Here is a 27,756-nt window from a genome sequence, read left to right on the forward strand (position 1 = left end):
CACTGCTCAATACGCTGACAGATCACTGAGCTAAGATTACTCTGCAAGGCCTCATCATGAGTACAAGAACCCTTATCTTGAAATTAACATCACTGCTGAACTATATCAGATTAATTTAACCAACACTGTGAGAGGAAAACATTCTGTAGAGTTGATTAAAAAAAAGTGTATCAACAGGTAGACAGTGTATAAGCTGTTATATTAACTGTGGAGTAAACTAAAGTTGTTGCTTAATATAGCTGCTTACTTATGCAAACCTAAATAAGACAGGAGATAATTCACTTTATTCCTGGATGGCAATCTAAGTTCTGCCGTTCAAACTCAAATACATACAATGAGATACAAGTAACAATTTGTACCTCATTTTCTGAGACCATGATTTATTGAAGTACGTCCCAGACAAAGTGAATACATGATCGCAGTGTGTGTGTGTGTGTGTCTGAAGGAGACAGCTGGCTGTTAGAACTCACCACGACAAAACCCGAGACTGCGCCAGTTCTCTTTGTCTGTGGGACTTTTTAAAGCATGTCGGGCACTGCACAGTTGCTGAGGTGCACAGAGATCCATCCAGGGTATCACAGTTCAGATCTGTCTGATGGTGTGTGCTCTCAGTGTAAGGCTGTATTACCATGGCACCAGTTCTCTGATCAGCACTGATGTGGACTGATACTGGAGAGGAAGATTTCACAGGGTTTTACCACAGAGGCAGTGACATGTGACCTTGTGGAAAAATCCCATTGAACAAAAGAAAAGAAGGGAACATGGCTCACTGCGTGATCTGAAGCCTTGAGATAAGTAGATAGTAATATTTGCTTTTATAATGGATGTTTTTATATTATGTCCATTTTGGGAAAAAACGTATCATACAATTTAAAACAATATAAATACATCAAATTATTAATAATTGTGCCATTTCATTATTAGATTGATGAAATCAAAGTGGTGATACTGGTGCATTTGTTTGTTTTCTTTGAATAACGTGAATTATGAAAATATATGATATTGTGATATTGAATATTGTCATGATGGAGGGATCACCTCTACCATTAGTGGCCTGATTACACTTTTAAAAGGACAATGCACATTAATGCAAACTAGAGTCCAACATGTGCATGGGCTAGATTTAGCCATACAGGCAGCTGCAGTCGCTGGCAGGTTGATGTTAAAATTAAAATAAAGAATAAATAGGAATGTGTAATACACAGAGGTTCATGCACTAACACAAACAAAGGCCAAAAGCAAAAGGTAGGAACAAAAACACAAATATCCAGTTAAAAACAATATAAAGACAGTACAATATCTCATGTAATGCTCATTACAACAATTATAATGAATTTGGCAATAGAGTATTGGGGACTAAAGACAAGAAGGAGATGATGCATATCTTACCGGATTGTGATTGGCACCCATCTGTTATTGTGGATGTTCTGCACTGCAGCGACATTCAGAACGTGACCGCCACCGCACCCGAGTTCAGCGACAGGGTTTCCATCTTGAAGGAACACGTGAAGGAACTGATCCCCAAAGTTCTGCTCCTGAGCTGCGATTGGAAGAAAAAGATGAGTAGTGGCTCTCTTTTTTGTATGATTAAAATCAATACAATACAAGCTGACATATTTATGACATTATTTTAGGCCTAACTCTTAGAATAGAGAGCACAGATGTGTTGTGTTTCAGGTTTTTTAAAACACACTTACAATGACCTCAAAATATTTCTACAAAAGGATGATGGAGACTTTATGGAGATTATATTTGTATTTTAAAGGCTAATCCATCTTTAAATGGAACAAACAGAGATGTTGATGCGCATTGTACCAACAGGAGCGAGAACACGTCCAGCAAATACAGCCTGATAAATGCCAAGGTCGTACTTGCTGTGATAAGTGGTAAATGTGCCAAAACACGATGAAAAGCATTAATTGATAAACAAAATAAATAATGAGTAACCTTTGAAAATGTGAACTTTGACAAACTGTTTTGATGAAACATTTTCAACAGAAAACAAAACAAAAACAATCCTGTGGAACCTGCATCTGTGGGATTGCACGCTGTAGCTTATGATTAGTTCCCTCCACTGTTTAGCTGGTGATTAAGCTGCTTGACTTGTTGCACTATTATTCATTAAAAAGCACTGGATGAAGTTATGTGTGCAGCAGTTGTGTTATCTGCCGTCACCTGCTGTAATGCCACACAGCAGGAACAACTGTGCAAGATTTTATTAGAGAGTTTTGAAATGCTAACTGGATTTACTGAGGCGAGTCAGACTGAACGACTGAGGAGGAAAGTGACATGGACACCTTGCGTGAGACATCTGTTACCATGGTAACCCTAGGCCACCATATTTGCCGCCAGTTGTAGCTAAGGGGACATGATTAAAAATGTATGATTAAAATGAGATTTAATTTAATAAACTAGATTAAAATGTGACTCAAATCTAATAAAAAAAAAAAGACAAATCTAAAATGTATTTTACTTGGAGATTAAAGACGAAAAACTAAATGAAAGTCTGTGGAAATCAATAATCAACCGACGACAATTTGCAGGGATGATTCCAGCCTGCCAACAGATGTCAATGCACAGCCAGTGTGCCACTCTTTTGAATTTTGAAAGGACCTCGGGTCACCTCGCTGTGCTCCACATAACACGCTATTAAACACACAGAGCAAAAAGAGCAAGGTCACAGAGTGGTGCTGCTGGTCCAAACACAGCTCGGGTTCCCTTTGAGACACTTTCTGCCTCCAGGAGGGTACATGATTTTCCTTCTTAAACATGAGCAGTTACAAACAGAAGACAGGAATGGTGACGGAGCCCTAAATCTTGTTTCCACCTTCACAGTATAAAATTCAGTGCAATGACCTCAGGCCCGACAATTAAAGGAGACATTATGTGAGGCATATTCAGGTTCATAATTATAATTTGAGTCATTAATTGAAAAGCTTTACATGCCCAAACGTTAGGAAATTCCTCATAATGTCCATCGCTGCAGCTCCTCTTTTCAGCCTCTGTCTGAAACTCCAGTAACATAAAGGCTGATAAAGCCCCGTCTGCTCTGATTGGTGAGCTGGCCCACTCTGGTTTGATTTGCCAACAGCTTTGTGCACATGTAGGAAATGTTGGCCTCTGCTCTCGCTTTAACTGTCTTTGTAAGGGGTCATGCCCGACTAGCCTCTAGACGTGCATTATGCAAATGTGGATCACAGGGCACCCTGTAGCTCACCTGGTAGCGTGGGCCTCCCCGCAGAACGATGGTTGATGGTTGAGCAAGTAAAGCCTATAGCCCTTTACTGGATGTTTCCCCTGCTCTGTTTCACCATTTCACGCAAACTGTAAAATTAATAAAGGCGTAATCCCCCAACAATATATTAGGAGCAGTGTTTTCTGTGGGGGAGTTATTAAATATGCCACTTCCAATCCTGGCATATGCAATGTGCACATCATATAAGAATGGGGGTTTTCTGCAGGGGCTAGCACAGAGTCTCCTGCAAGCAAAACAGTGTATTTTAAGGAGCAACAGACAGCGGCAGCATTAATCCTCCCACACAGGCTACTGGGGTCTTCAGGAGGGAGGTGGAGAGAGAGAGAGAGAGAGAGAGAGAGCACATCAGTCCCACACCGCTGTCAAAGACGACATGAGCAGAGGGCCGACAACATAAGAATGCAGCTCTTTGAGGAAGAAAGAGATGTGTGTGTGTGTGTGGGGGGGGGGGGGGGGGGGGCTACCAGGCTTTTGCCACTGTCAGGGAAGACATGGTTGAAGGGCAAAGGACACAGGAGTGGTGCACTGTTAAGAGAGGCCTTTAATGTTTCGGTTTTCAACATGGCACATTTCAACTGAATTAAAGACTGTGAGAGGGGCGGGGGCACAAAGAAACATAAACAGAGCCAACCTCTTGGATCCCACTGTGACAATGATAACTGAACCGGGACAGTTGGGGACTCACTGGGTGAGGACAGAGGTGTCTCTGACCGTCTTGTGTCGTCCAGAGGCTTAGCATGTGGGCCATCTCCTCTGAAGTGCATGGGAGCAGGATTTAGACACCAGAAGAGACTGGAGCAAAAAGCCTCAGTTTGCTGTTTCACGGCTGCACAGCAACTGATATGAAAGCTCTGAACAATTCCTGCAGGGTTAAGACAGGCATCCAGGAAGTACCCCATCTCTTTGTCAGATAGACGCTACTCTTTGCTTAATATGCTGCACACTGATAATGCATCTTCTAAGCTGACTTGGAGGTCTTTCCTGTCGTAAGACTGGACAAGGATGCACTTAACAGCGCCATCTTACTAACCACTGCTGCCGAATGGAGCACAGGAGGAATATCTTGCTCAGATAATCCAGCATTTCATCATCCCTGTTCTGCAGACAAGTATGATTCCTACACGCTGAGCAAAACAGTAGTAGGGACAAATTAGGGTGCCAGAGCATTATTCGCTGGAATGAAAATATACAGTATATATGCATTGCATCCTACTTAAAGTGACAGCATTTTCCTGTGTCAGTGAGTAATTTAATGCCTAGGAAGGTTGACTTTGTGTGTGAGGTTCTCTAGAGATCAATTCTTGGTCCCCTGCCAGTCGGCCACATCACCCAGAGACTCAACGTTAGCTATCATACTCATCCCATCAGTACTTATTTGTACACAGCCCTGTCCCTTAGAGACACAAAAGTGGATGTCCAACATGTCCCTGCAGCTCAACTACAAGATTCTTGTTAATGGTGCAAAACATGAGTGGCAGGAGCCCTCATGTAACCTCAGTTTCACTTTCAGTGCCACACAGGTCGGAAACATTGGTGCAATTGCAATTGCTGAGTCATATTTACAGCAATGCTTTAAACTGATTTATCATAAAATAGGTTATTTAAATGCTGTTTTAAGTAGGAAAAGAAAATCTGATTACATTTCACGAAGGTTAGAGACTATACATTGATTTCCTATTACTTTTCTAACTGATTATCAGTTTGAAATTTAACTATTTGGCTGTAACATTCTGACTGGTTTAGTTCTTCAGTACATCACTGGCATGCATGTGGCCAACAGGACCCAGGTTCTCTGATATTAAGCTAAAAGGGGTGAGGGGTTTTCAGCTGCAACATGTTACTTCACCACTAGATGTCACTATATTCTACACACTGAACCTTTAAACAGTACATACTTTTTGTCTTAACTGAGAAGGTTATGTTTCCGCTCCTTGTCATTTGTTTGTTTGTTTAGAGCCAGGAATTTATTTCATCACTTTATATAAAATGGAAAGAGAGGGCATGTTGTCTTTTGGAGGTTTTAAATGTGGTTTAAAATGTGGCTTTATTGTTGGGGGAGGGGGGGGCTTAATTTGGCCTTTATATATCTTTTTATCAACCTATCATTTTTCAGCAATGGATCTTATTTGCTTTGTTTTGTTGGCTTAAGGCTTGATTGAATTTAAGGGGGCCGTTAGGCCTTGGCAGAGATACGTGGTTGAATGAGTGATATTATAGTTTAATAATGTTTTTGGCTGGAACACACTGTGCCTTGTGATGGTAAGAGGTGGGTTTACTGATGATTTCTCATGTTTGTCAAGTCGGCAGTTTGTGGCTTGAAATGAGTTCATCTGCTTATTCAAAGAAACGATGCTTTTAATCCAAAACTTAACTTCAACGTCTCTGACAATTACTATAATTCTCTGTTCATTATGTGGTGAGGAACATTTAAAAACACCTTCCAGATGTGATTAAGATTAAGATTAAGATGCATTTATTAGTCCCAAACACATGCACAGACATGCAAAGGCATACTCATGCAGGTAGGGACATTTTATCTCTGCTTTTGACCCATCTGGTTCAGGACACACAGAGCAGTGAGCGACCATGTACGGCGCTCTGGGAGCAGATGTTGGGGGAGTAAGGTGCCTTGCTCAGGGGCACTAGACAGGGTAGTGAGACTCTTGGATTTTTGGACAGATCAATCCAGGTTCGTCTTTTGTTGTCTGAATGTAAAATGTAACTTCAGGTTACAAACAAAGATGCCATCTTTAATACTTTCGTTTGATGCTTATTTCCAGAGAAGAAGGATTAGGACTCTGACGCAGGCAGCGAGTCTCTGCAAGTCGTTTAGTGATTTTCACAGATTGGCAGCAAATGAAGTCACCTTGAACAGTAGGAGAGACTGCAATGTGTGAGCCGGAGGCTGTGAGGCCACTATGGCCAAAAATACAGTAAACATACTGTTCATATATTGTATCTGTGCAATTCTTCACTGACACACATTTATAAGAAGGTTATGGATTGAATTCTACTTTTCAACCATGTTTTCCAGAAATCTGGAAGAATAAATGCAAGGCATGTTAGAGTGGATAAACGACAAATAAAAACATAATCATGCTCGGCACATAATCACCTACAATATTGCCAAACCACAGATTGAGTGGAGACCTCCCTGCAGTTAATAAATGCAGCGGCAGAGGCAACAAAAACCACAGAGACTCAATTTCAATGAGCTTTTGTCTCCTTTTCAAACCAGTTGTTTCCACTTAGTGCCATAACTCACATGTTGACAAAAATTATTTACTATACATGACAATGTGGCCCCTTCCTGTTCTTCCTCTATTTTTCCCCTATATTGTTCCCCCCTCTGTCCCCACGGCCCTGTTACGCCGCACCGAGCCTAACAGAGCGTTCGTCCTTTTGTCAGAGCCTGTCACCTGCTCTCTCTTTCTCTCTCTCTCTCTCTCTCTCTATTTCTTCCCCTCCTCCCCCTCCACCTCCTTGTATTTCTTTTCTCGAAGCTGACAATTGAAGTCCAGGGGGAGACTCGCATGTTTGCTTCGGGGAGAGGTGTGAGAGAGGGATGCAGCGAATGGGGAGAAGGTCTGGTGAGGAGATTCTCCGCATCTCAATGCATCTCTTTTGGTCGTCTTCTGATTAACTTTGTCCGTTTGATCTCTGGAGTTTTCGTTTCAGTTCCTGTCCTCTGATGTGAAAGAGACGGCGCACCACGAGCCAGGATGCAATACGAGATAAAAGGCTCTGTGCCCTCTCTATGTATGCTTTCTGAACATTCATCTTTCCTCCTGACAAGGCTCGCACGCCGCTCTCTGGCTTACATACGCTGAGGCGGGGAAATAGTGTATAGCCGCGAATAAAGGATAGGATGGAAGCCAAAATTAATTAAGCTAACCAACTTTAAAGCAAACCGTATGTTTTGTTTTTTTGCATTAGCGTTTGCATCCATTGGACACAGCAGACATTATTTCTCAAACTAATCTACAGAGTAAATCTGTGCAAGCAGACACAGGCAGTGACTTAAGAGCAACACAGGCAGATAAACGATGGCATCGGATATATACGAGGAAACTTAATGACAGGGTGGAGGTGAAATGATTTCGCTAGTTTCACGTCGGGCGCATTCTAACACACTTGCCGCATCACATCTGATGACTAACTTTAGGTATTTTCTCAATCTTCCTCCAGCTCCACTCAGATGGAGAAGTATTTTTTAATACAGACAATTTCTTTTCACACAATTTGTTATTTTCTGTATTCAAAATAAATCTAGCAATAATAGTGCAGAATGCATTTTAGCACAAGATACACTGAAAATGTATCTGTGGCTCTGCAACTCGGAAAAACAAACATGCCTTGCTGTTGTCTGTTTCATGTCCACAGCTCCCTAAAGGCAATGAGAATTACTAATAAGAATTCTATGGGAACATTATTTGAGCATAATTTCTTTTGGCGTACTCATAGATATAGTCTACAAAGATCATGGCTTTTGGCAACGGCAAAGGTATCCAAGGAATCCAAAACCTGCTGGTCATGTTTTAATGGTGAAGAACTGAAAAAAAAAAAACAATAGCTGTATCCAACAAAAAAACAATTTATTCAGCAATCATCCTGCACCGCTCTTCTCAAACCTATGATTTGATAGTTTTAAATAGTTCTCCAATAATGATGGCCAGAAATTCAATAACTCAGAAAATGAGTTACATTCCAAGGGCAAATAGACCGTAATAAATAACACTTAGGAGTTCTGACCACTCTAATTGGGCACCTGCATGTCAGGAACCACACATTTATCTTCAAAGTGATTCTATCATTACCTATATATATTTAAACCTCCGCTCATTGACCTTTCAAGTGTGACAACCTTATAAAAAGCACCAATTTAGAGTCCTATTAGTTTCTAAGAGCGGACTAATTAATAGCTCCTTAAGAGGAAATGTTTAAGTCTTTGTTGGAACACCAGCCATTCTGGGAGGCAAATGTCTGCTCAGAGAATCTATTAGCAAGCCGCTATTACTCTAAGGAAAACAAGACTCAAAGTTTCATATCGTCAACCCAACAGAAACTTTGAAAGTATTTTTCCACATAATGAAATATAAAAGATGAAATTCACTGTTCTTGGTCATTAGTTCCCAGATGCACTGGAGACAGCACTTGCATCATCTTTCAGAGATTTTTTTTTCTCATTTAATAACAAATAACCAATTAGAGTTGCTTAACACAGTTTAACTAACATTGCCTCAGCAAAGAATGGTCCACCAAGGTCGCCCCACACAAGAGGATATTTGTAACGTTTTCAGTTTCCATTCTCCCCTCTCAACAAACGTAGAGGGCGTTTCTGATTTGGGGATGTGCCTGTGGTGTAGTGTTAAAGAAGCAGTGATTCAGCAACCAAGACCAAAGACCATAAACTAAACGGGACAGCTCCCAAGCAGTGAAGCCAAAGTGTCCTATTCGCCCCCTGGTGGCTGACTGCAGTTAAGGTCATAAAACTGTAGTTTCCGTAATTTTAGGTAATTCTTGCACAGTGTACTGTACACTGCAAATTGTGTGGTAAGCATGTTCCCACAAAGACAAGTAACAACTCTGATCTTTTAGCCATCTAAAAGGAGAAATGACAGAAATAGCGATGTGATTTATATCATGATATATATTGATATGGACTGATATGAAAATAACCCTCGCCAAGCCCTACTCTATACAATAGCACAGACAGAAGATTGGTCTAGGTTACACTACAAAGATGAAGGTTGTGATTTTTCCGACCAGTTGGTGCAGAGCAAATCACCTGTGATCACCACACAATGCCAGTTCGGTTTTTCCTGAGACTGACTCGCTGGGAAGTCACCCGGGGACACCGGCAGCTTCACAAGATCATGGCGGGCTCCTTTTTTTTTAAGCCAGGCGCTACAATTGCAGTCCACAGAGGCACGCAGTCGTTTGCTGGTTCTTACTATTTGCATACATACTTTGAACGGATATATAATAAACAAAAAGCTCGATACACAGAAAAAATGTCTCATGGCTAGGTATTCTCAGACCCTGAAGAAATACCAGAAAGCTACTGACTCCTTTCCTCACAATACAATGCTCCATTGTTATAAGGGTCTACTCAGCGGCTGTTTGGCCTACCTATTCAAATCACCTCCTGCAACAATGGGGAGCGTGCATCTCTGTGTGTGTCTGAATGTGTGTGTGAGTGTGCGTGCACGTGCGTGTGCGTGGGTACAGGTGTGGGAACAAAGGAGCTGACAGGAAGCTGACGTACAGGTTACAGCTCCTGTTGCTGTGTCTTAATAAGACACAATATTTATTAATTAATATTGAGTCTTTATATTAATATTAGTTATGATTATTTCATGAAGATATTTTTGTAATCTTATTTTATATTGACTGCACGGAGGGGGTAAAGAAGAGGAGATGATGGGTTACACACCCAGCAAAGGGAAGGAAGAGGACCCCAGCCTCCTTCTACAGGGCACCCATGGAACAAGGTGAGCCGGTGGGCACCTGGAAAGGTTGCAATTCATTTTCCATTAGAAATACATTTCAATGTCTTGTTTGGTTGCCAACTCTACTGTACCTGAATAACTTCAGATTTCATGAAGTGTTGTGAAAGTTCATAATTCCTTAATTTGTTTAATACTGACATTCCCAAATCAACGGCAGCTAACTTAGTTTTTAATGAAACACCTTCTGCTGCGCTCCCATTGGGCCTTCCCCTATCAGCCAGTGTAACAAACACAACCCGTTTTAGATAAATGCTTTTTCTTTGGCCCAACTCTCTCTATCTGAAAATGATCTTGCAGATTGGTCTAATTCTACGGCACCATTACTGTGGCCAAACATCCTTGTTTTCTAGCACTCAGAAACACTCAGCGACCCAGACCATAGACTGTCAACAAAGATGGTCGACATCACAGCTCCCTAAAAGTGGAGCCAAAGTGTCTGATTCGCCCCCTGGTGGTTGTTTGCAGTTTCCTTAATTTCGGTAATTCTTATCCCACTGATGTTTCTCCAAGTTATTATTTTTACTGCAGGTTTATAACGAAGCTCCAACTCTGGCTCCAAATGCACAAGATGGCGAATCTCATATCTGGGATATATTATATTTATTTCTGAGTTTCTTATTTGGAAACCTTCCCCTCTGGAAATGTATGCATCTTTCACAATATGAAGGGATAATTACCTTTGCTTCTCGTGCACAAGATATTAACAAGTACACGTGTAGTTTCAGTGCTATTTACATGCATCACAGTGCACATCATAATGTGGAAAGGTGCAGATTCAGTGTCAAAATAAAGAAAAAACATTGTGTGTCATATGAGTGAAGGCCAATTGTATCTATTCCCATGCCAGACAAAATACAGATGTGTGTGGGGTTTTTTAACTGATGGAAGAGTGGCTACAGAGAGTGGGCTGACCATTTTAAAAGCTAATAAACTTATTAACAGCTTAGTTATTCAACTATTTAAGAAATCCTCAAACTGTTGGAAATATATTAAATGGTATATTAATAAAATATCACACAAAACAGTGATGGTATAGGGAAATAGAGCCCTGTGGAAAGGGAAAGAAGTAGCCTTTTTACAAACAGTGTGACATTTTTTAGCCGCTCAAACAGAAGCCATGGCTGATGCATAATGTCTGCGTGATTAGTGAGCCAAAGATAGAGGAGGCGGAAAGCAGCAAGCAGATCAGTAACAAGAATGTAATTTCTTATGTTAGGCAAATGTACCCTAGTCATAACATGTCTAGACATCATTACACAGTATAGATTGGCCCCCTCTCTTGTGAGGGCGGTTACATCACAATGCTTGAGAGCAAACTTTTATTTTCTGCAAGTCAATTCATAAGTAGCTGCAGTGGAAATATCTCTATCATATGAATCTGATTTGTAAATCATATAAAGATACATTTGTTGAAGGGTCAGTTTGAAATATGTATATATATAACAGAAATGGGAAATGTGCTTCTTCAACATTTTCACGTCTGTGGATGTGAGTGTGAAGCTACAGCTGGCAGTGGGTTAACTTAGCTAAGCAGAAAGGCTGGAAACATCTTCCTCTCCTCTGAACTGAGCCAAGGCCAAAGAACTGTCCAGCGCAAGAAAGTGAAAATGAAAATTACTCCAAATTAACTATTCTTCTTTACTAAGATCTGATAAAAGACAATGTGATGCCTCTTGACACTGGAGCAGCAACATGTTAGCCACGAAAAAACATCATTATTCAAGGCAGAAGAAAATGATAGCCTGCACTCTGTGCCAACAAAACCCGAGTGCAAGTGCAAGCACATACACAGGAAAAAAGCCATCTGAAAACATAATGGTCATATAAGAGTAGATATGCAAGGGCTACAGTTCCAGCTTTTATCTCTACTTGCCTTCACAGTGTTGCAGTGCTTTCAAACATTTGCAATAAAAACCCGATTGCACTCACAGTAGAGGATGGTGCCCTGTGCAGATCCTGCTTTCACTGTCAGATGGAGAATAACAGCCGCGTCCTTGACAGTAGCAGGCATAGAATAAGGCTGGAGAAGGGACGGAAGAGGCTGCAGCTCCAAATAAGATGTGCCATCGAATGAGGGGATATACACTGTGACATCTGGAAACAAAAGAGAAGTTGAAAGGGATGAGATTACTTAAAGGGAGGGTGAGAATGAGAACAAAATATACAGAAGGCAAAGAAAATGCATACACGCTTGTACTTGCAAATAAAATCCACTCACACTAACATCTAAATGAGTCCTACACAGGGCTTTTGTTAGTTAACACAACAGTAAGATTTGGCTGGTGTGTGTGCCTCTGCAGCACTGATAACAGGCCTGTGAGCAGAGTCAGCAGAGCCCCTGTCAGGGACTATGAGCTGGTGTGTTATTTCCCACTGGATGACAGAGGGGTATATGACTGTAAGCAGAGGTGGGGGAGGGACCCACTCAGGTCATCAACTGCACAAGCCAGCTATGATCTGTTGGCTTTTACACAGAGGACACTGTGCACCTGGCGGACAGCGTGCTGCTCGGGTACATGACAGGCGATTTAAAATGGGCCACGGCGGCCTCAGCTCAAGGGATTCGATGCTTTGAGTCCATCTCTCTGGAAAAAGTGCAGTTGGTTCTTAGTGGACAAATTCATAATATACAGAGTGTGTAGGGTTTGTCGTTTTATCGGAAGAGAAATGTGAATATCTTCAAGTAACTCTGCTCACTTTTAAAAGAGACTGGAAAGTAAAAGAAGAACAACGTAAAGAACCGAGTTTCTTAACTGGTTTGGGATAATTTTAGAACAAATATCATGGATCTCATTAAACTCCACTAAGGATGTAATACGGTTGTCAACATTTTTGTTGACCTTTAGAGAATAATTAATGAATCTTGATGGAAAAAAATAAATGAAGGAATCCGAGGGAGACTGATATTTATGAGTGTGGGCAATTTGGTGCTGATCCAAATACAAATCTTGATCTAGTGAATATAAATGTGGTGTCGAGAGTGTCGGGCTTTGGCAGAGGTAAGCATTCTTCAAATGTGAAAATTGGCTATGCAGATATTCTGAAGCCTTCTACTTCTGTTTGACCTTTGTACAAACCCAAATGATTACACTATCATGCACCAATGCACACATTTATTGATTCATCTCAAGTCCAAAGTATTATGGCTTGAAATTTGAATTTTTCTGTTGGCCTGAATGAGGTTTGATTCCCACATGTCGGGTTTATTTGCTGCATTAGGAACAACACAACTCATGGCTATTGGTTATTCAGAAACAATGATATTAACCCTGAGTACGGACACAAGCAGAGTCTAGTACTAAGTGGTAATATCATCAAGGTGGATCTGTTCATTTGACAGTGAGGACGTCTCACGATCTGGATGCTTGTAGGATTCTGACACTGTGGGGTTTCATTATCAGTCACCAGACCAACAAATGAGAGCAAGTCTCCAGTCAAACCATTTCTCAAAAAGTCACAATCCTGTTTACTTCGCCTGTATGCCTGCTCTGTAATATCTCTGCTTCAGTCCCCCAACCAATGGGAGGCAGCCGTCTCCTCTTGAGTTGCGCAGATAATTATATGGATCAGACATGACAGCCAATAATTCAAATTACAAAGAGAAAATAGAAACTGTGTTTTCTTGTTTTGTGGAAGAAGAGGTTTCTTTGGAAGGAAAATGATGAATCAATCCTGTAATGTTGGCTGGCAATTTGTGAGTGGGGCAGATTAATTACAGCAAGCACACACTGGATGCCCACAAAGAGAGCTGGCAGCATCTAGCCAGTGTGCTGGCAAAGCAAGAAGCTGACAAGCTCTCATCAGGTCCCATTCATGTCAAACAAAAGCAGAGGGGCTAACAACCCTGCAACATCTTTCTTTGCTCTTTTAAAAGATAATTACTTATTTATACTCCCAATATGAAGAAAGAAGATTATCTCTGGTCCTCATCTATATAAATATCACCTGCAATGTATAATTCACAATATAATTTTTGTAAAAAATTATAAATTTAGTTACAGTCAATCAAGTTCCCCCTGTTACCATCTGAATATTGTTCTAAATAAATAAAACACACATATATATATATATATATATATATAGAGAGAGAGAGAGAGAGAGAGGGAGAGAGAGAGAGAGAGAGAGAGAGAGAGAGAGAGAGAGAGAGAGAGAGAGAGAGAGAGAGAGAGAGAGAGAGAGAGAGAGAGAGAGAGAGAGAGAGAGAGAGAGAGAGAGAGAGACTAAGAAGGATATGAGCCATAGGGCTTGATTAGATTGGATGATAATTATGTGTGAACGATTTTTGTTAGAGCCTAATATTGGAAAAAGTTACACAGAATTAAATGAGAAAATAAAGAGAATTTCATCTTATTTGTATTAATAGTTGTGATCTGGTAAAAGTTGGTGAAAAGACAAAGTAGTCAAAACTTTGCTCTCAGCCTTCATTTTATTATTCCAACATCCTACATCACAGCTTCAGATAAAAACGAGAAGTAAGGACATGAGGTAATGAGCCAGAGACGGAGGTCATGATCAATACAGACCAAGTCTGACTCATTTCCTGCCTCACCGCTTTTCCTCTTTTATGCCTTCTTCGTCGCCATGCGGCCCTTTACTCCATAACTAATTTTTTGTGTGATCACTTAGCTTTCGATTGAATGCTTACAAACTTGACAGAATGTGTTCGGCAAGGTCCGCGACCTACCGCGCCGTCTTTGAACAGACAATTTATCATAGCTTAAAACTCTTACATGCTCAGATGAACTGGCTTTATCTCGACATAACCCCTCTTATGGTTGGCTTCTTGGTATCAAACACTGCACACACACACGCACGCACGCACACACACACGCACAGAGCTGGATTACAGTACACCTTTGTGCGTCCCAAAGAACCGAAGGAAAAAGGCACAACTCCCAGCTCACACTTATTTAACAACTTCTGCACCTATGAGAAATCTGCTGAAAGTTTTGGAGTGACAGCTTTCATGAGCTAAAACAAAAAAGTCAGTTGATGTTGTGAAGTATGAGAGGTATCCAGATGGTCTGAGGGCGATACTCCCTGAGAGAGGTGTGACGGTCTTTCCTCGTATTACATCTGACAGTCTGATCCCTGACCTGTTAGCTCTTTAGTGCAGTTTGAAGCTTTACTGGGAATAAAGTACAGGTTCCGCTCATCTACATGTTGTGAGGAATGTGAAGAGAGTACTCGTATCTTTATGTACTGTATAGAGAAGTAGATTTAGCTATGCTAGTTCATTATATTTTATAATAATCATTGAATGCTTTGTATGAAAATCCATATTTGTCTTTGATATGTAGCTGAGTTGAAGCATAAAGAAGCATTACATAGAAATACTGAAGCATAAGAACATTCACCTTTTGTAATCTAATGCACTTTTGCTAGGGGGAGACTCGGAGAGCGCATACCGCCAGGGCTAATTGGCCTCAACTTCGGAAACTGTTTAATTGCTCTTTCTTGTTTGGACCTGTACGTAAAACCCTAACCATGTGTTGACTGGGTAAACAAATTAATAAATATAATATGCTAATCTTGGATTTCAGGGTATAGGTTTCCATTATATATCGAGTCAAATTAAGGAATAATAAATTACATCGTAACATGGATTAACTAATGTGAATTATGTCAGTATCAAATGACCTACTACAATAATGTAAGAGGGTGAAGAGACCGAAGCACGCTCACACTGGAGTCTCAGATGCTCTTATGTCATGTCAGCATTTCATCTAGGACACAAACAAGTCCACATCATAAGTCACTTGATAGGGTGATGTGTCTATAATTACCTAAGAGCAGGGGTGACTGACTTAATTTTTACTAGACTCAACAAGATGTGAGGACAGGAGTGGAACCCAGAGGAGTTTCCGTACAGCGATGCACCGTCTCTTCTCAGCATGTAAACAGCCTCTGGTCTCCTCTGTCCGTGGGCTACACCGGAGTCAGAAAGCACCCGACTGGATGAGTGCTGGTGCGAGATTGCACTCCGTTAAAACCTGAGAGACCGAAATGCTTTTGAGGAGGAGCGAATTCCTCAAACTCAGCAGAAACGAGTCTAAAAGGCCACTGCTGGTATTTGGGGGGAACATTTATGAGAGAGCAAAGGGATGAGCAGGAACTAACTTCATGGTCAGGGAAGGAAACAGCTGAGGGCAAAACTCCTTAAAATGTGTTTAGTATGACCGATTAGGAGCAGAACATAAAAATTAAATTATAAATTTGTTAGAATGTTATCAAAATCAAACATAGCATCAGATAAATTTTACATATAATTGACGAAATGCAAGCAAAATCACATCACAAAATCACATCATACAAAAGGAACCCTTATAACCCAATTATGCCTTAGTGACATCATTGGGTTATGGCATCATTGGGTTATAAGGGTTCCTTTTCAATTATTAAAGTAAACCCATCGTCACCCAGACAATATGCTCACATGACTGACTAATGGGCCTCCGTCACACGGGATGATATTTTGTGGCACACTAGTAAATGCCCTCCTCTGAACCTGAGCGCTCTCCGATGCTTAGAAATCACCAAATCGATAAAGGACTTTAGCAGTCGGCCAAATCATCTTTACTTCAGCCAAGCAGCGCCTCTGTCATGTAAGAGGGGGGGGGTGGCATCATCGCTTACCTCGACGTAGCTCGTCTCCCACGGGAAAAACAAACGAGACTGAGCTCTTGAAAATAGCACCATTTTTGTTACAGTGCCCGGAGAGACAAATAACATTTCAGTAGATTACTTAAACACCTGTAAATTAGCATTTTTGGAGCGTGGCGGCGGAGGTGTCAAATACGAGGTGTCAGGTGCACACGGGCTGCTCGAGCCATGTTAATGATTGTTAACATTAGCTTTGAGCGGCCTACTGTCAGATTTCCATGTAGTCTGTAAACAGGCTGCAGGATTATGCAATCAGGCTAAATCATGTACGAGGGCTGTGAATGGGGGAAATCAATCCAGCTTCCATTATTGGAACCTTTTTGTGATGCTAATAAGAATTTCCATCGCTTGAAATATTCCCCAGGCTGGAAATGTACGGCACATATGGCATTCGGTGGGCACTGTTATTCAAGGCTCGTTATTCAATACCCGTGAGTGGAATAATTGTGAGTGCTATATGAGTAGCAGGGGAACAGGAGAGCGCTTAACACAAGAGAGCAAGTGAGGAAGAAAAGGGAGAAAGCCTCACCATTGTTGATGAGCTGGAAGGAAAAGTCCTACATTGTCCTAGGCGATACCTGCAGGAGTCCCTCACAACTGTGATACCTGGGGGAACTTCTTCTAATGAGCGAGGATGTTACTCTAATTTGTTTTCTCCCTGCAGAACATTTTTTAATATCACAGGAAAATGACTCGCCCCATTTAGTCAGTGTTCTTAAATCAAGCTTTACATAGTTGCATGTGACTCACAGTGTAGTGACAGCGATGGTACGTGGGCTGCCGGAACATAGACTCTATATATAGATGGGAGATGTGTCTCCTCTTCCTCTGGGGATCCAGATAAAAAGCCAAAATATCCAGGATTCTAAATTAAACGCTGCCTTCTTGCCGCATTTGGAGAGAGAGGCTGCTCGTAGAAAGTCAGTCTCAGCTGACAATTATGACGTTTGATTATTTTTTGTATAAAAAACAAATAACTAACTAAAAAGGAACTATTCAGTAGATTAAATTTAAGTGATAATATTGAATTATTTATTAATTGTAGTGAGTGAATTAGTTACCCCATGAAATTGGCCAAATTCCGTTGAATTAATTTAAAACTAAAAATACAATTTACTTAATTTACTCAATTAAGTTAATAAATAATCAGCAGCATAACCAACTCATTTTAAATTAATCAATTGCATTGTTTTAAATTAAAACAGTATTTGCATTTCAACATTCAGTTATATGATAAGGACAACCTGAAAAGACCAAAACTATTTTTGAGAGAACTATATATTTGTGATGTGCATTTTTGACATCCAACAACTAACATGGAGGAGGCGGAGCTTACGACCTGTATGCCACTGCAGCCAACCACCAGGGGCTGATTGAGAAGCTTTGACTTTACCTTTGAGGAGCTGTCATGTCGTCCATCATTATATACAGTCTAAGATTTGAACCAACAACCTAACTGGCAGAAAGGCTTGCTGGTTTTAGCTTTCAGTTTGGTTTAGGCAGCACAACTACAGTTTAGGAAAAGATCCGAGGTTTAAAATAGAAGTAGTGCCCTGTGGTTGTGTGCCTCTGCTAACCAGCAAAGTTCTACTTTAGATATTTGTTCAGACTCATGTGAGGTCACTCTGATCTTTTAATCCCTGAAATCTATTCATTTAATCTTTGAGTCCAAGTGACAACTAGTCAACATTGAAGAAATCCCCTCAAGGCAGAATTAAGACAGAGATATGTTCATGTCAACACATTTTGAGAGATCAATGGGACCTGTGACCTTCGACCATTCAAATCTTATCTGTTGATCAGTGAGTGGACATTTGTGCCACATTTGAAATCATCTCGCAGTGTTCACGGTCGCAGTGACCTTGAACTGTGACCCCCAACATCTCATCAGTGCATCCTCGAGGCCAACCTAGCACAAACAAACAATCTGAGAACACATTGCGTCCGCCCACTGGCTGTCACAACGATAACCACTCCGGAATCAAACTTTTTCATTGTGCATGGAGACACACAAAGTTCAACACACCCGCAGTTTGTCTAAATATGAAGTGAAGCCATGTTTTTAGAGTCAGTGCTTGGAGGAGGGGTTAAGCAAACAGCTTGTTTGAAGTAATATGCCCACCAGCGGTAATGCGCTGAAATCCTCCCACATAGAAAAGACACACTTACATAGATTTAACACATGCAATTCACGAATGACATATTTCATTTATGTCAGTGCCTTTTTCTAATCTGTGGTGGAGGATTAACTAGATGCTGTGGCTAGAATAAAGTGACGTGACATCACAGCATCGGAAGCTTGGATTGAGATGATTAAGATGAATCATCTAATCATGGATTGATTGCTGGGATTGATCGCCTCACACTCTTACTTCACAACTCTAATGTTGCGACAGTGATCGTTCAGACAATAAAAAACAGAAGCAGAACACGGGACACGGTTTCCTTGACTGTCAGAGCACATCACGTTTGGAGAGCGAGGTAGAACGAAACCTCCGCAGCTACATCGCAAGTGTGCTGAGAAGAAGTCTGAAAAAGGAAGAACTCCTTAGAATGTGGGTCTGGTGCCGCTGTCGAGTGTTGGGAGTGGTTGGTACGAAATAAATATTTTTGGTGGGGGGACAAGGGATGAGGGCTGCAGCTGAATGTTGAGCGAGTGCTGCAAGGTCATATTCTCATTCTCGGCGCGCGCCGGAGGTGAACATGGACACAAGGCGGCGGTTCAAGCTGCTTATATGGATCTTTCATTTCATTAATCATATCCTGAATAATTCACATCACTCCAAATTCCTAATGCAGTTGAGTCTATTCTCCCGCAAAGTGAAACCTATTAGCCGAAGAGGCTCAGCATATATTAACCAACATAATTTGTTGGCTGGCTCTTGAAGATACCATTGTGGAGGTCACAGTACAGTAGGTTTTTAAGCTTTTTTAATGCTTGTGTGTCTGCGTGCTTTTTATATTTTATGTATAACGAACAGGGAAGCACAGTCAGCTGAAATCTTTTTTACAAGCCTACCTTTCTCGCAAAAAGTTCCAGTGTAGTGAAGCGGGCAGTGACAGGAAGGCACGGCTCCGGCTGGAAGCTGCAGCTGGTGACACGTTCCTCCGTTGCGGCAGAAACCGTCACGGCAAACTTGAGTTTGGTGCAGAGAACGTGTTGTTGCTTGTGTGGGAGCCGTCGGTGCTGTTGTGCTCACTGTGTCAGCGACGGTTGATCTAGTTGTCAAATTTGAGGAAGTTGTTGCAGAGTCCTCGGTGGCATATAATGTATATCTGTAACAATCACACACATGTTTGAGTTGTTTATTGGTCAAAACTAAACCGCTGTGCAGGTATAGACTCCCGCACAGCCAGCTTCAGCCATTAAGGTGAAAATAAGTGCAGTAATTTAGTGGGAAGACAGATTTTTATCGGAGAAAAGAGGAAAACTCAAGTGTTATTTGTCACAATAAGTGGTCGGCTAACCCCCAGTGCATCACACAAAGCAAACGGTGACTATTGGAGATACAGATACTAAATGATTCATCAAAAATATTTACGCACACACAAACACACCCTGTGTTTTATTGACAGAAAACTACAGATCACATGCAAAAGTATCGTCAATAATCAATTCCTGTGAGCATCTAAACACTTTACCTGCATTGGCCCACATTGCTGCTGGCGATGGCATCGGATGTGTAGAAGCTCGTCAGGTTATTCATTTCAATGATTTCGATGCAGCCAGTGTAGTTATGGAAGGGTTTTGCTTTCTAAAAGAAAAAAAAAAAGAAAAGAAAATTGATTTCCGTGGTGGATCTCGTTTTATTTTTTAAAATCAGGGTCCACGACTTACACGGAGAGGCCAGTTATAGTCTAACATCCACGAACAATTCTGACTCAGTTACTTCTCTTGTTTACTGAGAAAAGACACACAACATCGGATATTGTTGGATTGTTAATGCATATTGTGAACTTCAAGAAAGTGAACTTGGAAAATAAAAATCCTCTAAATAAAAAGCCCCTCGTCGGCCCCTGATTGACTCTTGTTATATGTAATTTCAATATTATATTATGTAACATCCAGGTCAATTTACGGTATTTATTTCAGATCACTGTCATTTCAACGGGTAGTAGAGAAACCAAACAGTAGCTGTGCGTTGTACCTGATTGACAGGATAGTGCTGTGGCAGACCACCTGTAAAGACGTGGCTGGTGTTTTGGATCGTGATTCCCGACCAGTAGTTACTTGCTGAACTTTTGATTTTCTCGTGGCCCCAAAGAGTCAGCTCCGCTTCACATGGGGTCAGGTGTTGTCTGGGAAAAGGTACACACACTACTTCAATTCCACTGTTTTCAATAAGTCGTCAATCATTTTCATTTTTTACATTATCATTCACAGGGTCTAGAAAAATAACACAAAAGTATTTATACAAGTGAACCTTGGTGGTTTTGATGCAAATAAATGTTTTACCCTGATGCCAAGTTTTTCCTGACATTTTGTCTTGTTTGACACCAACAAATAAATGCAATATTTTCTATGCCTGTATAGTGCCTGAAGTATATAAAAAATAAAACTATTACAGCTACAATGCATAACAAAAACTTCCTATGCAGATCATACTAAACCATTATTTATTTGGTTGGGCATTGACTTTGAAAACAGACCCCTGTAATTATAAATAAACATTTGGCCGTAACTGCCGGAGAAACAGGGCGAATACCCGGACATTGAGATTTAAAATCAGTGGTAAATGAGTATAATTGTTTAATTTTCTCTGCTGATACATCCATTAATCACAATCCGATTTCTGCAGTGCTGCTGCTCCATTTTGTTATGTGTCTTATGAGCCTTGACACAACTATTTTGGACCCACCCCACAGCCATTCATGGGTTTCAAAAAACCAATTCTCCTCTTTGAAACAACAGGGGATCAGATAATTACCCAAGTGCAGACTTTGGACCAACCATGTGCAGCTGGAGGGCACTTGGGCCACAGATGCATGGTCTCCTCCTCCAGTGTCTCCTGATACCGCTTGTTCCCAGAGTGGAAGTTTGGAAGTCCGTGAAGCAATCAAGTCTGATTTGTTAAGCCTGTACTTTGCAGGCTGTTGCATTTGCCGGCTAAATACTCGGGGCACTAACTCCGAGCTGCATAAGTCCTTCCTCTAGAGCCGGCCGTGGAGAAGCGGTTAATTTAGAAGCAGCCTGCCAGAGCGGCCTGGCCGGCAGCCAGAGGGCACTGTGCTCACTGTCCTTGAGAAGTCAGCCCCACTGGGTTTCTATTTAACATATTGAAAAGCGTCTTTGACGGGAAGATATATTAAAAGTCTATAATGAGTTAGGCGGTGACGTTGAGGATGGCCATGGTGTTGTAGCTCTGGGTCAAATCAGACAAAGATGGACGGACTCGGCCATCAGACAATTACAAAGAATTTGCTTTGTGACACTGGAAACCATTTTTCCACACTCCCAACCCTCTGGATATGACAGCTCCCTTTCTTGCAATGTCTCCAAGGGGTTGGTACAGAACATTATGATTGATTTATACTGCTGCTGTATTTTTCTTGCAGGATATAATAATAATGAAAAAAGAAAACAGGGGTGGAGCCTTGTAGCCCTTCCACGTGATTGGCCTTTCTGGAGGCACTTGCATATTTAGGGCAGCGCAGCTTTCTGCCAAGGAGCATGCAACCTTCCCAGTAAGCTTTCTTTCAAGAGGAAATAATTCGCTCACCTTTGGCACGGCTTTATCATTTATCTACGTTTAATCCGTTTTAAAATGTCCTCCTCACAAAACCCTAATTTGTCTCTTTATTCTATCTCCGCCTTCAAAGACTAGTCCTGAAACATCAAGCTCAATTCATTATCTTTGCCCCAGTAGTACATCTGGCTAAAAAGTCTCAGCAGCGTCTCCATAAATGCAAAGTATACTGATTTGATATGAGCAGAACATTAGTCGCTTTGTTCCAGCTTCCAGCTCATACATAATACACTTTGTGTCTCAAAACTAAACCACAATCCCTCTCATGTCAGAGTATAATGGAAAGGGCTGGCAGCGGGATTGCACACGGGCCCGAGGAACAATATAACTAAAGGGGGCCACAGCCTCACTTTAAATCATTTAAACATTGATTTTGTGCTCGGGCTCTTGCTTGTTAATCTTTTTGTAATGGAAAACTGCAAATGAAGACTTTGGAACAGCCAATAAAACATGGTCGGTGATCACTAATGCATTTTAACAGGCAAATTCTGCCATTTGTTTTAGCTCTTTAGAATGTAAGCCCATTTGTTATAAGGTCTAAACATTGCACTCTGCCGATTCCTGACAACTATCTGTGTTTTATCCTGTTATTAGTCACAGGCCTTCAATATAGAGAACAATTTGACAGAAATGAGATAACATGGGCATCGAATGAGTATTACCCGAGGTGTGAACAGTATTTGAACAGAATATGTATATCATTAAGAAGTACTGTAAGACATTCATCACTGTGAACATTTGTCTTTCTTCTTAATAGAAAAGGTATTATCACCAGAAGCAGATATTCAACACTGCATCGTAATTGATTTCTATGTTAAAACACTTTTAAGATTAAACATTTAAATTACATTTTTTACCAAAAAAAATAAAATAATAATAATTCTAAATATTTTTTGCACAAAATAAATCTGAACATTAATAGGTGAAATGAACAAACCTGATATTAACAATGTGAACCAGGCCGTCATCGACACGTCCCAGTGTGCTGATCTCTGTAACCGCCTCCTCTTCATTGCAGCAGAAGGCGTACTGAAACATAACAGACCAAGTTTGTAACTCACGCAGCAGCTGAACGTCAGGGGCAAACACAGTATTTTTAATCAATGTAGACGCTAAGAAATCTCACAAACAATCGTGTGTGATAACTTCACCGGCGGAACTTTACCTGCAGGACTCCATCCGAGATGAAGAGTTTCATGAAGAAGAAGTCCCCATTAGCAGGTCCCTGGTCCACGTAGAACACGGTTCCCTGGGCCGCCCGGGTGTGGAACCGCACAATGATGTTGTTGAGGCCGCTGAGGTCGACACTCTCGAACTCAAGATACGAATTCCCAAAGTACTGAACGTAGCTCGAATCTGGGAGAGAAGACACACATATAGAGACAGCAGAAATAAGGGGGGGGGGGGCAGGGGGGGTTAGGTAAACAAAAAGGGAGTCTGCAGTTTATGTATCTTAACTGTAAATTCTGCTGAGATTCTTTATTGATCCCTGCAAGATGGAATTCAACCTTTCTCTCACTTCCTCCACAGGGAGGTCTGTGCGCAGAGCGGGATACACGGCAGCACCCTCCGAATTGCTAAAGATCTAGAGTTGGGTTAAGGACACCTGAGCAGGGCGGATGCTCGGACGGTCCGGCTGTGTAACTCTCGGGGCTGCACACACTAATGTTTGCTCCTGGATGAAACAGAAATGTGACCCTGCATCCGTAAAATAACCATGGCAACAAACGTGGACTGCAGCTTAAAGAGACCAGAGATTTATTGTGCGAAGTGGACGCATGGAGAAGATAATAATTATTTCGAGAGGCTTTAAGTGCATCACAGTTTTCTCTGTTGCTCACTGTACGGCCGTAGTGTAAATAGTCATATTTGCCAGGAGCCTGCGAGGCATGCAAATGACACCACATTAGGCGTCTTGGCTGGAATGAAGTTTGTTACATGCCTCATTTTATAGTGGAATAACTTGGCTTAGATCATCCATGAGAATGGGCAATTATGTGGTATTTCAGTAAGAAAGTTCCACCGCCCCGCCAGCTTATTGGGGGTGGTGATGCAGACAAACTTAAAAGACTGACTCAGGCTGCAATTGAAGGCGAGCATTAGGGGTGCTCATGCTCAATATATTTCTCATTTGAGGGAAGTAGTGCAATTTGGTGCAGGGAAGTCAAACTGGGGAGCTTGTTAAAACGAAAAAGCATTCCTGGATGCACCTGTCTCATGCTCTGTTTGTTCTTAGCCGGGAAAGAAGAGGATAAAAAACACATTATTGCACTAGAGAAATCAGCAAAAGCTCCTTTAGAGATGCTGCTCGTGATTGATCGGGAAGCTGAGAGCTGAGACCTTCATCAATATTTGTTGCACGTCAAGTCCTAATAGGCCAGACCCCCCCCTCTGATCTGACAGAGGGACCCTCAGCGCATTTGGCAAACAAGCTAACCTAAATACCTTCCTCCTATTCTCTGGAGAGCAGTACGACCAATACCCAGGGGAAAATCCCAAGTGAAAAAACAAGCAGGGAGGAATTATCAGCCGCAGCCCCACTGTGATCTGTGAATTAATGAGGATAAATGCGCACAGCAACAATGCTGCGCTGTCTTCCGCCTCGCTCCCGACAATGGGGTCTGCCAATGCTGATGATGGAAAATTACCCCTCAGAGACAAAGCTATTCATTAATTTTAAAGCCTTGTTTAGTCTGATGTAGTCTTTGATGCAGTCTGCGGCTGCTGCCAGGAGGCAGTATCATGCCTCATTAGCAGTTAGCTTCAGTCTCTCCTTCAAAGGTCTCCTGTTTTCACCACTATACCTTATATTCTCACGCCACATCTCTCACCCACACCTCTCCGGTAACGAGCTGGACAGAATCTACATTGTAAATGTGTGAAATATAAAGAGTGTCTTTATTTTATTTCATGTATTTTCCATATCTGTTGAAGGAGTCAGTGTTTTTTACCCCACGCCAAATAGGGTGTGCTCTCGTCTGCGTTTGTTTGTTGACAGGATCAAACAAAAACTACTGGACGGATAACAATGGAACTTGGTGGAAAGATGCAAAGGTCAGGAAGGACCAGTGACATTTAGGTGCAGATGCAGAATTTTCTCCACATTTTCCTAGATTTCTCAGAGAATAATTGATTATCCTTGATGAAAACATTCCGACATGTTTAGGGGACTGATATTTTTGAGTGTGTGCAATCCGGTGCAGATCCAAACTAAGACAAAAGAAATGTAGTGAATTTGAATGTGTCTTGATTAAGGGACTGTTCTGCCTTGGCAGAGGCACCCCACTCTAGTTCTCACTTTTAACATAACGCTGAGCAAGGAGTTTGTCACTACTGTTCTCTGTTAAAAAGCCGTTCTGGGTTCAATTAGAAAGAAAATGTCGTCTCAGTGGAAATATTTCCTGATATAAATCTTTCAGATCAGATATAATTACTTTTAATACATGTCCATAAAAGAGCTGAGGAAATTGATGTGAGCCATATTTAATGTAACGTCACGAGGTGGAGCGCGGTGTTGCTGCACAGACTGCGTGGAGGTGTCAGGCAGGTTAGAGCGCCCGCTGGAAAATACACATTTGGAGAAACGTGAACTTGCGATCAATTAATATCAGGATGGACTTTGGGATGGTGGGATTTAATTGATATAGACTTACTGTCCCATTTGTTAAAAAGAAGCCAGCCTGTAAGTCCTGTTTGGCGCCTGATTTATCGAGTAAGGTAATAGACTGACTGATTGAACTTGTCACAGGACAGAGATAAATACTACCGAGGACCATTCTTTTGGCCCTTATGATGTCAGAGCCCCGGGGGGGTTGGGGAGAGGAGGCAAAAGGTCATTCCGTGTTTCCAAAATGACGGAGAAATGTCTCATACTCTGAGTTGTGTAGCGTAATAAGACTTGGCGAGATATTATGAAGCTGCTGAGACACACAGAGGAATCAAATCCTAAATAGGACTTTCTTCTAATTATATCTTTGTTGTCTGGTTTTAAAAATAACTGAATTTACTCCAAACAGACTGACACTCGCTGCACTGTAGCACACGGGCCGCGTAAAAACCGCGGCGGAAAGTGACAAATTTAGATCCAACGTTTTTCATCTTACACAGCCCCCCCCTCTCATGAATATGCATGACCGTGCACATCATGCAAATTCCATTATGACTCACTGGCAAAGTTGTATCACGGAATATATCAAAATTGTTGCAGGCGCACTAATGAGGCCCTGCCAACTCAATTATAAACAAACTGTATATGTGTAAAGAAATAAAAATAGCATGCCAACGTAAACTAGCGCTAAACACAGCACATGCATGTGGAGGTTCACAAGGTGATTGATCCTGAAACAGGTAGTGCCCCCCCCGGGCTAACTTCCCCCTCATCAAGCAGATTCTTTTTTTGTGGCGCTTAAGTAATTTCATTTCGACTGCACATGGCGGCGAAAGATAACAGCCTCACCTGCGCCGCAGTGATCACTCCAAGGAGAGTCAACCTAATCGTGGCTTAGCTGCGGTAAGCCTCCCTCCACCAGCCCTGTGCTCTCTAGATTCCCATCAGCTCTCATATTGTCGAGCTAAAATACTGTGGAGCTCAGCATTGCATGTACAGTGATGAAAAAAAGAAAGAAACCCAGAAGACCATCGCGGAAGGGAACAGAGCTGAAATGACTTGAAATTAATATACAAGGTCAAGTTTCTGACCATATTCATAGATTCTCTTTGCAAATGTTTTCCTCTACTGTCAGCGCAGTGTATGAACTACCTCCCCCCAATGTTTAAATTCCCATTGACTTGCTGTATTTCAAATGTTGCAGAGCAGTATTGGGTTTAAAGGAGCACTGTCTGAGTCTATTTCAAGCAGCACCAAGGGCACTGCATGTGTTTAGATGGTGACCTAGTTAGATAAACCCACCAGTTTCTGGGTCCTCTCCCCTTTAAAAACTTATTTACTTTGATTATGCACTCATGTGTGTAAGTTTAAAGAGATGCTTACATTGCCGACGTTTGTTTTTCTTTCGCCGGTGCCGTGTGTGTGCGTGTATGTGTGTGTGTGTGTGTGTGTAAATTCAACCTTCTCCGCAGCAATGCAATACGTGCCGGACAAGGGGCTGGATCAGGTGGCAGAGGGGGAGGACTCCATTATGTCTGGCCCACAGCGTTTTTCAGAGTGTCGCACTGAATTGGTTCAAGCTTGTCCGTGTTCAATAGGTCTGTTTTACAGCTCCGTGAACAGTTTCAAAGGTAGACCTCATCTGTCTGGGAGTAACAATGTGCCCAGCGCTCCGAATTCCTCCTCACACACAGATGACTCCAATACCAGCGACTCGGAACGTATTCCATCCCGTGTCCGCTGTTTGAGTGTTAATGGATACAGCCCCACATAATGATTGGACTTATTACTCCTTGAAATCACTGTTGCAGTCTAGTGCGCAATATTAATCTAGCTGTTATTTTTGTTTTGTTTTGTTTTGTTTCGCCGCAGCTGCACAAGCTCTGACAAACTCTCAATCAAACCTGATATATCGTCACCCGCTACTTTCCAAAGGGTTAAAAACCACACATCTGGAGAATCAGCTCAGTG

General features: G+C 41.6%; 1 protein-coding gene across 1 annotated transcript in view; it reads right to left on the reverse strand.

The window, feature by feature from the left end:
- eys (eyes shut homolog) overlaps positions 1–27,756 on the reverse strand; it is a 153,284-nt gene that overhangs the window by 36,993 nt on the left and 88,535 nt on the right. The window contains exons 33-39 of the mRNA XM_062400615.1: positions 23,344–23,534; positions 23,116–23,207; positions 20,580–20,730; positions 20,074–20,186; positions 19,451–19,707; positions 11,698–11,862; positions 1,390–1,540 (exon numbers count right to left, since the gene is read on the reverse strand). Of these exons, the coding sequence (XP_062256599.1) occupies positions 1,390–1,540; positions 11,698–11,862; positions 19,451–19,707; positions 20,074–20,186; positions 20,580–20,730; positions 23,116–23,207; positions 23,344–23,534 (1,120 nt within the window). The remainder of the gene's footprint in view (positions 1–1,389; positions 1,541–11,697; positions 11,863–19,450; positions 19,708–20,073; positions 20,187–20,579; positions 20,731–23,115; positions 23,208–23,343; positions 23,535–27,756) is intronic.

The sequence above is a fragment of the Platichthys flesus genome, chromosome 12, assembly GCF_949316205.1.
Source record: "Platichthys flesus chromosome 12, fPlaFle2.1, whole genome shotgun sequence".
NCBI classification, from domain to species: Eukaryota; Metazoa; Chordata; class Actinopteri; order Pleuronectiformes; family Pleuronectidae; genus Platichthys; species Platichthys flesus.